This window comes from Pleurodeles waltl, chromosome 8, assembly GCF_031143425.1.
Source record: "Pleurodeles waltl isolate 20211129_DDA chromosome 8, aPleWal1.hap1.20221129, whole genome shotgun sequence".
Taxonomy (NCBI): domain Eukaryota; kingdom Metazoa; phylum Chordata; class Amphibia; order Caudata; family Salamandridae; genus Pleurodeles; species Pleurodeles waltl.
This window is the reverse complement of record NC_090447.1, coordinates 1,007,790,165-1,007,804,818: the sequence shown is the minus strand read 5'-3', so window position 1 is coordinate 1,007,804,818 and position 14,654 is coordinate 1,007,790,165. Positions and strand designations below refer to the sequence as shown.

The 14,654-nt window shown below is 43.1% G+C and overlaps 1 protein-coding gene across 2 annotated transcripts in view; it reads left to right on the top strand.

Annotated features, from left to right (window-relative positions):
• The window catches only part of PIBF1 (progesterone immunomodulatory binding factor 1), an 843,837-nt gene that overhangs the window by 222,414 nt on the left and 606,769 nt on the right, over positions 1-14,654 (top strand). For both annotated transcript variants that reach the window (XM_069205285.1, XM_069205286.1), the window contains exon 9: positions 2,641-2,766. In XM_069205285.1, the coding sequence (XP_069061386.1) occupies positions 2,641-2,766 (126 nt within the window). The remainder of the gene's footprint in view (positions 1-2,640; positions 2,767-14,654) is intronic.

Below are 14,654 nucleotides of genomic sequence, written 5' to 3'. Positions count from 1 at the left end.
AGACCAGATTTCGAGCCACACTCTCTATCTTGGCATACTGCAGAAACTGACCAGCACTTAATCCAAACGTATTTTGTGCTTCTTGAAAGGAGATAAACTCCCCATTGAGGTATAAATCACCCACCACCAGGCAGCCTCCCACTCTCCAAGCATCCATTGACCTTAAAGTGCCCTTATTCCTAAAGGTGGCTAGATTCCAAATCTTTAGTTCCCTATCAAATGGGGCACGTCTAAGTACTTTCTTAACAGCTTGCTCCCAGATCCCTGCAGTAGTTTTGACCAGATAGGGGACATCAGTCTCCGAATGACCACCCGTCATCAATACATGCACCAACGCCTCTCCTCCCAACATGCTCGCGAACAGTCGCTTCTCCCAATTACCCGACTGAGTAATCCACTTTGGAGCATGTTGTAAATGTTCTGCATAATAATAGAGTCTAACATTAGGGAGTGCCAAGCCTCCATCTTCCATGCCCCTTTGTAATGCGAATAACGCCACCCTGCTGCGACGGCCAGCCCAGACCAATAAAATCAACAAATTGTCTAGACGATTGAAAAGCCGAGCTGCCAATTAAAACAGAAAATTCTGCACAAGTTAAAGACACCGCGGCAAGAACACCATCTTGGCCACAGCTGCGCCCTTCCCATCACTGAGAGAGGCAGCTTATTCCAGAACGAGACAGAGCGCTCCAGACCAGTCACCACCCACTCAACATTGTGCATCACATGTGCCATCGTCGTATGAGTGACCCATATGCCCAGATATCTAAAATGTTTGCGCTCCCACCTGAGCCCCACCACCGGCAAATCCTCCAACTGGGCACCACATAAAGACAATAAAGGAAATAGGAGCAACTTTTTCCTATTCACCCGAAGACCAGATATAGCCCCAAATTCTTCCAACAACTGTAACAACAAAGGGACGAAAATGTGTTGCTCTCAAAAGTATATCAGCGCATGAGGAGATGATATGAGTAACCTGTCCCACCTGAATGCCCCAGGACATCAATTCTTCACGAAGCCAGACCGCCAGTGGTTCCACAGCTAAAGCAAAAAGGAGTGGCGACAGTAGGCATCCCTGCCTAGTCACCCAGGATTCCAAAAGCTCTCAGCTTACCGAACTCTTGCAGTGGGAGCAGTGTATAACAAACTAACCCAAGCACAAAAATGGGGGCCAAATCCCATTCCCTGCAGCACTGCCAGTAGGTAGTCCCTCTCCACCGTATCAAAAGCCTTCTTTAGATCCAGCGATACAAAAACCAATTTGTCCACCGCCCCCAGGGTTTCATGCATAACATGTGCCAAATGACGTAAGTTGTAAGTCGTACTTCGACCAGGAATAAAACCACATTGATCATCATGTACCAATCCCCAAATCACTCGACACAGTGGATTAGCCAAAATCTTACACAGAATCTTGACATCACTATTGAGTGTAGTGAGCGGGCGATAGGAGGAAGGGTTATCAGAATCCCCACCAGGCTTAAGCATTAAACAGACAACGCCTTGAAGGATGGTCTCTGGGAGAATACCCACCTTCCTGGGCTTCCTCAAACACCGCCAACAACCTCTCTCTCAAATGAAGAAAAAATGTTTGGTACAACTCGATCGGGAAACCATCCCTACCAGGCGATTTAGATTCCAACAATGCCTCCACCGCCGCACCCACTTCCTCAACTGTTATCTCTGCCTCTAGACTTTCCATACTCTCTGGCTCCAGCCGCGGAAGTCGCATCCGCCGCAGAAACTCTCCTAAGCCAGAAGCCAGGACTGGCGCACCAGCACTGGACACATCCTGCAAATGCTCTTCTATGGACCAAAGTAATATCTCTGCAATTAGTAACCTGCACACCTTCAGTGTTTTCAGTGCGTAGGATGGGAGGAGATTCAGCTTCCCGCTTCAGGACCCATGCCAGTAATTTACCAAGCTTGTCTCCCTCCTTTATCGGGGCACTGTCTATACTATCGAAGTGTGACCTTATATAGCGTGTCCCAGCAGCTACTGGCTTTCTTAACAGTCTGAGCTGATCTTGCTCAACCTCTCTGGTTATCGGGGTCTGGTGCTGCAACACCTCCAGTGCACTCTCCCAGTTCCTGTTACAGTTGTTTTGCGGACCCCACAGGCAGTGCCTATACACATAACTGTACTTTAACTGTTCTTTTTTTAAGTTAATTTCAGTGTTATAAGAAATTCTAACCAAAAGCTCAAGTTAAATGTAGATCTGTAGGCAGGCTAATTCACAGAATTTTATTTTTTTATTTTTTTGTAATGACACCCATCTCCTCAGAAATAATTCCCACCACAGTGGAAGGGCATCTTAACCCAACCTGCAAGAGTGAGAGTTCTTCTTCTGTGGTTTGTTGCTTGGGTGACAGGGCTATTAAATTAAATTAAAATAGGAAAAGCACCACACTCCTAAGTAAAGAGGGTGATGTGGGGGTGGGAGGGGCTGTATGACAATTAGCACTTTCTTACCCATTTTACAAACCTATGCAAGAATTTATTATTTCTATCTGTGGCAGAAAAATATACATTTGGTGCCTCAGAAGCAACCATTGCTTTTTCTGCCATTTCTTTTGACATCATTTTCTATATTAAGTCGTTTAGGTGCACAATTTATAAATTTAAATTTTTTGCAGAGATCAATACAAGACTGAGTATGAAAATAAGCTTCGTGATGAGTTAGAGCAAATCCGACTGAAAACAAATCAAGAAATCGATCAGCTCCGGGGAGCATCAAAGGAGATGTATGAAAGAGAGAACAGGTACAGTACAAATGTAATTCGCTGTCTTCTTCCCATTGAAATTCTGATTAAAAGAATATCAAGAGCATATGGCTTACATTGGTTTCATTTAAATGCAAAGACTGATTCCTGTTTATCAAATTCTGATCACTGTTATAGCATCATTTGTCATGTTTAGCAGATGGAGAAATGTGTTAAAATCTCGGTTTGGAAATACATTTCTGAAACTGGTGATCAGGAGACATCTACGTTCGGCACTGTGTTCAGTGAGTATTTCAATACAAAAATATACACATTAATTAAAAAGCGGCATGAGGCATTGCTAGTACATATACTGGACAGGCAAGTGAAACAACACAAGGTAGCGTACAAACACTAAAATAGTATTTTATTAAAATATGAGGATAGTTATTGTCAACGTACTTCATTGGAGCCTTTCATCCATAATGTGTGGAATTTAAGTTTCTTTTTGAAATGGCAAAGAATTCTGTTGAACAATTTGAGTGTTGGGTTGCAGATGTATAGGAAGAAACTGAGGAGAGGTAAAAAGAGGAAGCAGACTTGTGTGAGCAAGAGCAATTGAGTATGAATGTGACAGCAGGTTACTTTTTAATATTTTTCTTTGTAAAATAGTTTTTATTGCATTTTCTGGTAAAGGTTACATAACTTGGAAATCAAGTATACCATACACTTTACACATTTAACTCTGTGATGCAGTTAGATGAAAGAGAAGACAGGTGGTTGCCCACTTTCTTCCAGAGCACAATATGGCATGTCACAAGGTAGAAGGGTCTGAATCTCTGTGAACCACTATGTGTAGCAATAAGAGTCTGTAACTCTGAGTAAACAGACGGGGTGGAGAAGCACGAGGGGAACTTGAGAGTAGGGGGGCGGTGGGATGAGATCAGCAGTAACGTGGTGGAAGGGAGGGGAATTCATTTAAGGCAGGACACAGTCAGCAATAGAGGCTACATTGGCACACAAAGAGTTGCCACGTGTTGCGCCTCTTATTTGATTTGTAAATGTTGTAAGTCAGAGTGGAGGGACTAATGTTATGCGAAGGGGTTACTGCTTAATAGTTGATCCTGAGTTACAACCCTAACAGGTTTAGAAAGCAAAATAAAGACCCTGAATATATTCAGGGTCAGGCATAGCCAATATGCCACTGCTAGTATGACACCAGGACGAAAAGTAAGTCAGGATACTAGATACATATGCATTTGGGCATTTAGGACAGGGGAACATATCTGTAAATAATGCACAGGACATTCCTGTCCTAGCAACAATATTTCCCATGGTGGGAGCTTTACTATGCATACAATAAGGTTAGCACTTATAGTAGTTGTTTCTCAAAAACACATTTGGGTTGAAAATACTTCTAAAGCATTTTTTAATTTATGGTCAGTGACCCTCTGTTGCTGTCTCATAAGTTTGTTTTTCATTTGGTAATATACTTCTACTGGAAGTGTCAATAACATTTAGGCCTTTTTTTTATTCTTTGTAAACACAAAGGGAATTTCTCACTTTCATCTTGGCTGCACAATAGGTCATTTTGTTTGAATGATCCATAAATAGTTGAGATGCCCTTTTGATCGACCTCCTTCCTCCTAAAATCGAGGCTGTACAAATGAATGAAGTCCTTTTCTTATGCATGGCACACAGCAAAATGAATTTCCACCAGGTGTCCACAGCTCATTTGCAAATAAGAGAAAGGAAACACAATGAAGTGGCCTTTTGTCCAGGTTCACACAGTATGATCAGTCAGTGAAACCAGGTTTCAGTGATTCAGACGAAGAACTTCTGTTCCTTAAGTTTGCAATTTACCCATTAGACGACAACTCCTCAGTTCTTCAGTGATCACAAACCACTGGAACATACACACTTTAGTCTCTGTAATAAGACATTGCTCAGTAGAAAACCTCTCAGTTTCATACATATCTTCAGTTATTTTGTCCTCCTGCCTGTGTCAGTGAATGGTCCTCTGTAGGATAAAAACTTACAAGCTCATCATTTGACAGATAACCTTTGGAATGAGCCCTTGACTGGCTTCCAATGAAGAAGGGTTCACCACACCATGTGTACAGGGCCTTTGACTTCTGCCATACATTTTGATGATACAATTCTACATATTTTATTTGATCTTACTGATTTCCTTTCACAAGCCCTTTCTTCCACAAGAGTTGAATCATGGGCCATCAAGGTCTTCCATCAAGGGCTATCAGCAAGATGTCTGGTGGAGGTGCTGTGAAGTTCACTTAATATGTTTGAGTGCCTTTAATTGCCCATTCATGCAGTTATTCTGTTTGCACTTGTAAATGACTGTTCCCCCTCAATGAGAACTGTTGAGCTGTAGCGCTGGAAGTCTTGAAATCCTCTTTATGCTGGATGAGAACATTGCATTTTGCAGAGGTACTGCATGCTTGCTATTCTTACTCAGTTGGACTTGGGTTGGAAATTAAAAATATGTATAGGGTTATATTGTAGGATCCAAGTCCAGCCTAGGGACTGGCTCTCAAAGCCTTTCACTCCTCCAGGAGGAGAGTTACACTATCCACTGTTATTATACATAAAATGGAGTGAGAATGGACACTGAACTTCTGGGGGTTTTGGATTCTTTGTTTGACCATTACTCTGTGAAAACATTTGTTACCCATGCCTAAATTCTACTCCTCTTTGCCTCTTGAGGGGACCTGAAAAGACACTTGGCCTCTGGAGAGCACTGTTTGTCAGACAAAAAAGTGGAAACAGAATGGTGAGCTGGGCCTCCTGGCGAAAGGCCTACCATTCTCTACCCACCATCTGTATTTGAGCTCCCTTAAGTGAGGAGATGAGATTTGCCTCCCATCCTGCAGTCTAAGGAAGCAAAATCCATGAACTACAAGGTATAATCTATTTTTGTTCTGAATTGGGAATTTTCAGTGCTGTGATAGATGTCTGACTTGATTGTGCCTAATTTAGCGTTCTCCCCAGCCTTGGAGCATGTAAAGGCTCACGCCACACATGGAGCTCTATACCACACGCCTTTATTCCTCAGCATACCATCACACGTTCTTGGATCACGTCATAATTGTTAATAATCACACCCTATCACCTCACAGCAAGTTATGTAATTGCACTCTGAAGGCTGCTGAGAACCGCAAGAGTCCTAGCGCGCACAGACTCACAGCAATACACCTCCCACTCCTCTATTCCACATCTCACTCTGTCAAAATGGCCCATAAGTTGGAGAGACTATACAGCAATGATGAGGTACACACTTTATCCATGTGTATAGCATTTTGGATGTGAGATTTGTCATTGAGATCTGGTAAAAGGTATTTCTCTAGTTTTTGGTTCAGTGCTCCCTTACTCCCACAAAACTAAGCAGATAATTGTATCGAGGAGCGAATTTGGCAAATCTTTAAAAAAAATAAAAAAAAAGTATATAATGGATGAAATGTGCAAGCTTTCTTGCCTGTAAGGCTTCGAAAGTGTTAAATATTGCTGGGGGAAGTTGACACTATGTTCTCAGATGTATGTAGTGCCACATAATAACATTTGCAAGTATTTGTAAGCAACTGCAAGTATTCTTCTGTTCTGTGTTTCCTCACTCATTCCGATAAAATGGTTCCCCAAATGTGAGGTGGGTCATATCCCAAAGGAGAGGAAAAGCCTGATGATGGGGTTATGTTAGCTAGTGTTAGAGGTACTCTTTTTATTGAAATCTGGCTAGTGGGATATCTGTTGGTTTTGGCTCTGGATTTGCCCGACACCCATGGATGCTTGCCTGAACCCCACCGGACGTGTTGCAATTGCTATTAAATGCCAGCACGCTGAATGCTAAGGCTGCGTAACCTTTCTCCCTCCCACCTGGCCTCTTTAATTCACTGCTAGACACTCCCTGAACCTTTATCTCACTATTGTGGGTTCCCGCTTTCTCCTGTTGGGATGTTTTTCCCGTGCTTCTCTTCCTTCGTCTTTCCGCTTTCTTTGTTTTTTTCTTTGTTGCTCTTAGGAAATGTCTAGAGAGGAAGAATAGTGCCTGTCCCCAAAAGTCAGTGCCGGTGGCGCCCACAGCCTCAAATTAAGCACTGTTAATTGTACAATTCTTGCTTGCCCTAATAGCTCCCAAATGTCAAATATTTTGAAAAAGCTCTATTTCCTCACATTTGAGTAATGGTAGGCACCAGAATGACCTACCGGTGTCAAATCTTCTTTCATCTTACTCTTCCAACCGCCCCTGGAAAAACAGTATACCTGACTTACGTTAATAAGTATTCAGCAAGGCTTAGGAATAGACCAATAACTTATGAGCTGCTTTTGGATACATTCTTCTGTTTTATTCCTAGAATTTGACTAGTTGAATATTTAGGGATTTTGCTTCCATGTTTACCTTTCAGACATACCTTCCCCACTCTTTGTTGAACACAAGAGACAAGCAGAGTCTAAAGATATTTTATATATGGATTGTGCAAAGTTTCCTCAACTATACTGCCCTACAAATGACAAACTAGGAGTAGAAATAATGTACCTACAAGTGTGTTTGCTATAAAAACAATGTCCTACCAAATAAAATGCCACCCTTCCTTCTTGTACTTCTCTATATAAATGAGTACACCACATGTTGGTGAGCACATCGTGTGGGAGAGAAAGTTACGTAAGCCTCAACCATATCAAGGTAATTTTGTATGGGTATTGACTTAAAAGGAACACTGTTTAGTCCTTTTATTCTCCAATGTACTCATTCCACCTGCACATAATGGTTCAGTTTTTTTATTAAGAGAAGCCTAAATAGACGGCATAACTGTACATTTGCTGGTATCAGCACATATGGGTGAGGAAGTAATCTGATTTTTTAGGCATAGTGTGGAGTTGGCTGGTCATTCTGGCTTAGCAAATGTAATGAGATCCACATAACTCTGCATTAGGCTCCATCTCTGGTGTTTAAGAGTAGTCTGACTTTGGTAGGTTTCCTTTGCTTGTGGGTGTCCTTGGGGCTAAATTGTAGTCAATCCACAAGCCAGATTTCATAGCAAAGGTGCTTCCAAAATGCCCTTTACATGGTGGTGGCTTTGCCCTTTCCCTCTCTCAAGCCATGAGCATTCACATTTTTTAACCAAAGAATGTGAAAGTAGAAGATACAACATTTGACAGTAAGGTTCATTTTCTTCTGACATTGTATGTTTAGCTATCATTCTATGTTTCCAGGACACTAGATATGGTGGCATGATTCGTGCTCGGCATACCTCGCTGGGCTCCCCCAGTTCTTCAGTTTTCAAAAATGTCTGCGATTTGTAGGTTTCTGTGGGTGCAGCCGACCCCAGAGCGAAAAACTGCAGCTATTTATTAATTCAAATGTTTGTAAAGAACGATGCCCCTAAAAAGCACGTGATATACCCTTTTAGGTTGAAGCCTTCCAGACAGCACAGATGTCTGGTTTGCCAAAGACATATTGGCGACATTCAGAAAGCTAACCTAGGAATGCATTCTGCCTGTTGATTACCATTGGCTTTGTGATTTGTTACTAGGCGCATTTTCTGGCCTTTCGTATGCTGGCTTTATTTGCTTTAGACTGTTCAGCTTCAGTTCACCCCGCCCATTGCCCGAACCTTGTTTACTGTATTCTTTCACAAACGTACTCAAACTTACTTTCAGTAAACAGGCCTTTAAAACTTATTATCTTGTCACATTTACTGTGCTCTCAAATACAGGGTCAAGTGTCTAGCTCTTTATTTAAAAGGAACTTGGTGTTTAGTTTTCTTTCTCTGACTTCAAAGTGAGACAATTTGTGACAATCCTGCTGGGGATCCATGTAAGAGAAGAGGGTGAGGATTTTTTTTTCGTACAACACAGCAACAAATAAAATGAACTGTGCTGATAATTCAGAATAAGTACAAATAAAAGGAACAGATTTTTTTTGTAATTCTGAAGTGTGGTACAAACAAATATTTGAATAAAATCAAAACACATAAATGCACTAGGAGATGATGTTTGCACACTTTATCGTTGTGTGCAGTAAAAACCATATTTCTGTGCGAATCTAATGGTCATTTCAATTGAAAACGTGTTGTCTGTAACAGCAGTGTGCTGCCACATGATGCATACTGCACACATGCCTCTCCAATCCATGCCCTTCCCCTCTGTGCCACGCCACTCCGTTCTGCTAAACTCTACTCCTTTCTACACCACGCCTCTCCAGTCTACATCACCCACTCCACAACACAACATGCCACTCTGCTCTATACTCCTTCACTCCACACTTCTTACCCCTCTTCACTCTGATCTTCCCCACGCCACTTCAGTGTACTCCAGGCTACGTCACCCCACTCCAATCTACTCCCCTCTAGTTTACCCACCCCATCCCAATCTACCCCACTCTAACCCAATCTACCATACTCCACTCTAACCCAATGCACTTTACAATCCTCTCTACCCCATTCCGCTCTACTCCAATCTACCCCGCTCTACCCCAATCAACTGCACTCCACTCAAATCTACTCCAGTCTGCCCCAGTCAGCCCCAGTCTACCCCAGTCCACTCCAATCAACCCCAATCCACTGCACTCCAGTGTACCCCCAATCCAACCCACTCCAGTCTAATCCACTCCATCCCCGTCTACCCCACTCCAGTCTACCCTACTTCAATCTACTCCTCCCAATCTACCCCATCTACTCCACTCCAATCTACTCCACTCTAGTCTACCTCACTCTACCCCTTTCGCCCCACTGCAGACTACCCCACCCCCTCTACACCACTTCAATCCAATCCAACCCACTCCACTTCATTCTAACCCCCTCAAGTCTACCCCCACTCATTCCAGTTTAGCCTGCTTAAATCCACCCACTCTACCCCTCTCAACTCCACCCAAACTACCCCCACCCCACTCTATACCAATCTACCAAGCTCCATTCCACTCTCCCGAATGTACCCCTCTCCACTTCACTCTAATTTACCACATGCCAACCAAATCTACCCCACTCCAGTCCAATCTAAACTACGCAACCCCAATCCACCCTAATCCATCTAACTCCAATTTACCCTACCCCACTCCACCCCACACTATCCTACTCCAATCAACCCCATCCAGTCTGCCCCACTCCAGTTGACCCCACCCCAGTTTATACTATTCAAATCTACCCCACCCAATTCTATCTCACCCTAGTCTACCCCACCCCAATCTACCTCTATCCACTCCAGTCTACCCTACCCCCACCACAATCTACCCTACTCCAGTCTACCCCACTCTACCCAGTCTACTCCAACCCACACCTTACCCCACTCTGCTCCACTCCTATCTACCCCACTCTACCCAATCTACCACACTCCATTTCACTCTGCCCAGTCTACCCTACTCCACCTCACTCTAATATACCTTGTGCCACCTATCTACCCCACACCATTCCAATCTAAACCACTCCACCCCAATTAACCCTACACCAGTCTACCTCACTCCAGTTTACCCCACCCTAACCCAGTCTACCACACTCCAATCCACTGTACCCAACATCATTTTATCCAATTACACTACAATCTCCCCACTCCATTCCACCCCACTCCATTCCAGTCTACCCTACTTTAATCCTCCCAATCTACCCCACTCAGTATACCACACTCTGTTCCACTCCACTTCACTCTAATTTACCACATGCTGCCCAAATGTACCCCACTCCAGTTCAGTCTACCCCACTCCACCCCAATGCAATCTACCCTACCCACTCCACCCAGTCTACCTTACAGCAGTCTACCCATTAAATCTACCCCACTCCAATCTACCCCAACCTACTCCATTCCAGTCTACTCCACTCCAGTTTACCCCACCCTACCCCAGTCTACCCCTACTTCAGTCTACTTCACCCCATCCCAATCTAAACCAAACCACCCTATCCAACTCAACTCCAATCTACCCCACTCCAACCTACCCCACACCTATTTATTTCACTCTTAACTACTCCACTTCTCTCTAGTCCACCCTACCATAATCCACCCAATTTATCCCACTACTGCCTACTCCTCTCTACTCATATCTGCCCACTCCATTCCAATTTTCCCCACTCCAATATACCCAAATCCACTGCACTATACTATTACCCAATCTCCATCCCAGTTTGGTCCCCATCACCTCTATCTACCCCACTGCAGTCTACTCCACTCCACCTGACTCCACTCCAATCCACCCCACTCATCCTTAATCTACCCCATTTCACTCTACCCCAATGTATCCCATTCCGCTCTACCCTGATCTGCTCTCCTCTAATCTACCCCACTCTAATCTACCCCAATCTAATCTACCCCAATCTAATCTACCCCAATCTTCTCCACTCCAATCTATTGCACTCCACCCCATGCCAATCTACCCCACTTCACTTTACCCCACTTCAACCCCTGCTACACTCTATGCCGATCTACCCCACTCTACCCCATTCCACTCTACCCTAATCTACCCCACTCCAATCTTCCCCACCCCAATCTACCTCACACCACGCCACTAATTTTAGGCCACTCTGAACAACAGCCACACTAGTGTAGATACTGGCTAAAACACACTGTCAAAACCAATAGCTCTTACATAGGCGAGGTCTGTCTGCTTTGCCAATGCTTGTTAGACTCTTTCCGCTGTCGAGCAGTAGGCTCATCTGCCCTACGTTTCCTTGGCCTTGACGTCATGATATGTGGAGAAAGCATGCAGCCCTGCGTTTGTAACTTTTCTTTATAGTATGTATTCTTAATGATTTTTCATTGTTTTAAATCTTTTTTGAACGACCGTAATTGAATACAGAAAGGCACCGAATTTAAGATCAATAGCACTTCCTAGCGTATAACACCTGGTCAGCAAAGAAGCTATGAATTCTAGAATTTGTCTTCCGGAAAAACATTACGTTTGTATTCCATTTCTTAATTTTTCTGGAACACAAAGGTCAGAAATTGGTTTAACGAAATAATACGATCTGAAATTTGACTATGGGAGTGTATGGTGTTAGGGACAGGGGAACAACAACATTTGAAATGTTTGGGGGGGGGAAATAGGAGGTGTACATTATTAGACCATATGTTTATAGAGTCTATGTTAGGGCAATTAGAGCGCTACATTAAAGTACCGCTTTTGTTATTTTAAAATGTACATTTGTGCTGTGCCGGTGCACCTCCAGCAAACGGTTTATTGTTTGCTAACCTAAAAATATGTACGTGGCCTAGCTGGCAAGTGAGTGCGGGGCATATTTTGTGACACATTAGAGGTGCCAGGTCGATATATGTGCTGTGTCCCTCGCAACAATTGTTACAGCTTTATTGTACAAATTGCAACATTTGCCTTTGAGCCCTCCGTAATGGCACCGATAATTTTGAGTTCGCTAGCTCTTCAGTCAAATGCTGTGTATCCAACAAATGCGACACAGGTGTCTGGGGATACGTCACCTGCGTGCTATTTCTGTATCATTTCTCAGACCTCACAAGAATGTTTTGCTTTTTTGTCACTATTTTTGTTTTCTCTGAAAACACAGCATTAGTTACATTGAGTAACAGTGACATAAAAATAATGCTGCAACTAGCAGGTTGCATTTGTTAGGAAAAGGCTAGCAAAACATCACGTGGTTGACGCTTGTGTGTTGGCGAGTGACGTGAGGGCAAGGAGGTGTGGGATTAAAGACGTCAGAAATACATTTCTGTGTGCAGGCAGACAAAAAAAGTTTCTCTGCCGCCAACATTCCTTTAATTCTTGGTGACAACTTTGTAAAAAGTAAACACTTTTATGAATAGACCTCTTGCAAGTATGCATAACTTGAGCCATCATTTAAAGGATTTACGAGTATGTGTAAAAGCGTTTGACTGACTTTAACGTTGTGACATTTAGTTATGGAGTATTTTACAGTTCAAGAGCTCTTTTAAATTCCTACCATACATACCTATTTTTATGGTTATAGCTCTTCTAGCCTTATAAATACTGATAATGTCATTCATGTACTTTTCTTTATGCAGCTTGCAGGGTTTTTTTTTTTTTGTGAGAAGAAATACTTGAATTTGTAATTTCATGACTCTACAAATATCTGAATGTTTACTACATTTTATGGGACTTTCTTTCTTAAACATATGACCTAAAATATAGGAAGTAGCTCTGTGGTTGTGTATGCAGCTGCTTTCTCTGGTAAATGAGCATTAAGTAGCCAATTATTTTTTAGGTATTTTTAATGGTAACCTTTAGTTAGTCTTTAGCCATTGTCAAGCGTGACAGTTACTCTAGGATGAGTGAGGTAATGAGTGTGTTTGCCAGGCTTTTGGTTATTATTTTCACTTCCATATTAAAATAGATATTGAAGGTTAGGAAGAGCATTCATCTTCAATTTACCTTCTTTTTAGACCCGCACTCTTGTGGCTCTTCAGATCTCATCGGCTAGATTGCCTTTTTGGGGTCGAGCCTGCGTCGCATGCGCTAGCGAGAAGCTTAAGGTATTAGAAAAGGGCTCGGAGCCCCATCGACGTCACGTCAGTGTCTTTCATTGGCAAGCTGGCTTGCCTGTTAGAATCTGCTTCTTTTTATTAGTGGAAGGCACACATACGTCATGCCTTTTCCGTGGTTAGCCCTCCTCGAGCGCAGTGACCAAGTACGGAAAACATTCGAGGCTCGCTGGGGTTGTGGACTACTTTTTCTCTATTTTTGGAGCGCGATCTCGCTGGGCAGAAGTCGAGCGCTTCGTTAATGCACTTTTGCCGGTAAACTGTACAGCGCGATCGCGCTGTTTTTTTCCTTTTAGCGCAGGGAAAATCCGGTTGGGAGTTTACAACTGTGAACAGTTGTAACTCCGACAAATGCGAGACCCTAGTGCATTGCAAATGCTTGTTCTTCTTGGCTTCTAAAGACATATTAAGCAAGTGAGTCCCTGGTGTGAAGGAACTCCTCTTCATTAGTTCCCCGCCAGACCCTTCTGTCTTGGAATCTTGTCCGTCCTTGTTTAGCTTATCACTTTCTCCACCTTTTCCAATGTTAGTGGTCTCTTTCCTACTAATCATTAAGGTCTTCTGTGAGTCTCAGTAGTACTATTCATTAGAAAACCTCGACTTCTGATTAGCTGTTTCCCCTCTAGTACCATATAGGTTTTAGTAAACTATGGAGAGGCCTGGGCATTTTCCCTGCTCGTCCCTCCTCTCAGTGCAGTCCTTGCTCTGCACCTCCTGGAACCAGTCCTTTCTTCTTTTAGACTGTTTGTATTGTAAAAGTCAGTGCAACGTGGTCAGAAATTCTCCTCACCTTGTACTCAGTTCTTAAAATCCTTGGGAGTTCCATCCCTGGGATGAATAATCCTGGTAGCAGTGAGCTGCCAAGGAAATTGGGTTTCTTCCAGATGCAGTTATCTCCACATGTCTGTCCGACAAAATACATCACAAATGTAGCTAATTTTGTCTCCTCCCTCTCCTTGTTTGGACACTCTGTTCTATCTTTTGTGGTGTCCATCATTTTATTACAGTTGCTTGTGAGTCTCGGGTGTTTCTAGCAGTGTGTGACCTTCTTACCCCAATATTCTCTCTTGGAGTGCAGTCGGAGGGAGGTGTAGACACTAATAATTATGTATGATTGTCTCTCCCATGTGCCCGTAGCCACTGTGTACTAGCCATTCATGCATACCTGTGTTTCCGTGATTTTTAAAGAGAGGGATTTTCTCACCAAACACCCCCCAATTCCCACCAACCTGCGTTCTTCCAATGTTTCCATCACCTTTGGTCTGTTATTCATTTCTTTCTTGCTCTTCTACTCAGTCTTCACTTTTGCAGTTCTCTTTGGGTCTGGTTCCTGCCTCCTTAAAGCCCGCCTCTTTCCCACTTTTCCCTATTCACCTTATTTAGGTCTCTTCTCTCTGTTTCTCATTCCCATGCTTCCTTGTGTGTCTTGAAGAAGAAAAGTCTTGATCGAGGAAGTACTTTTATTTTGGTCAAGGATATTA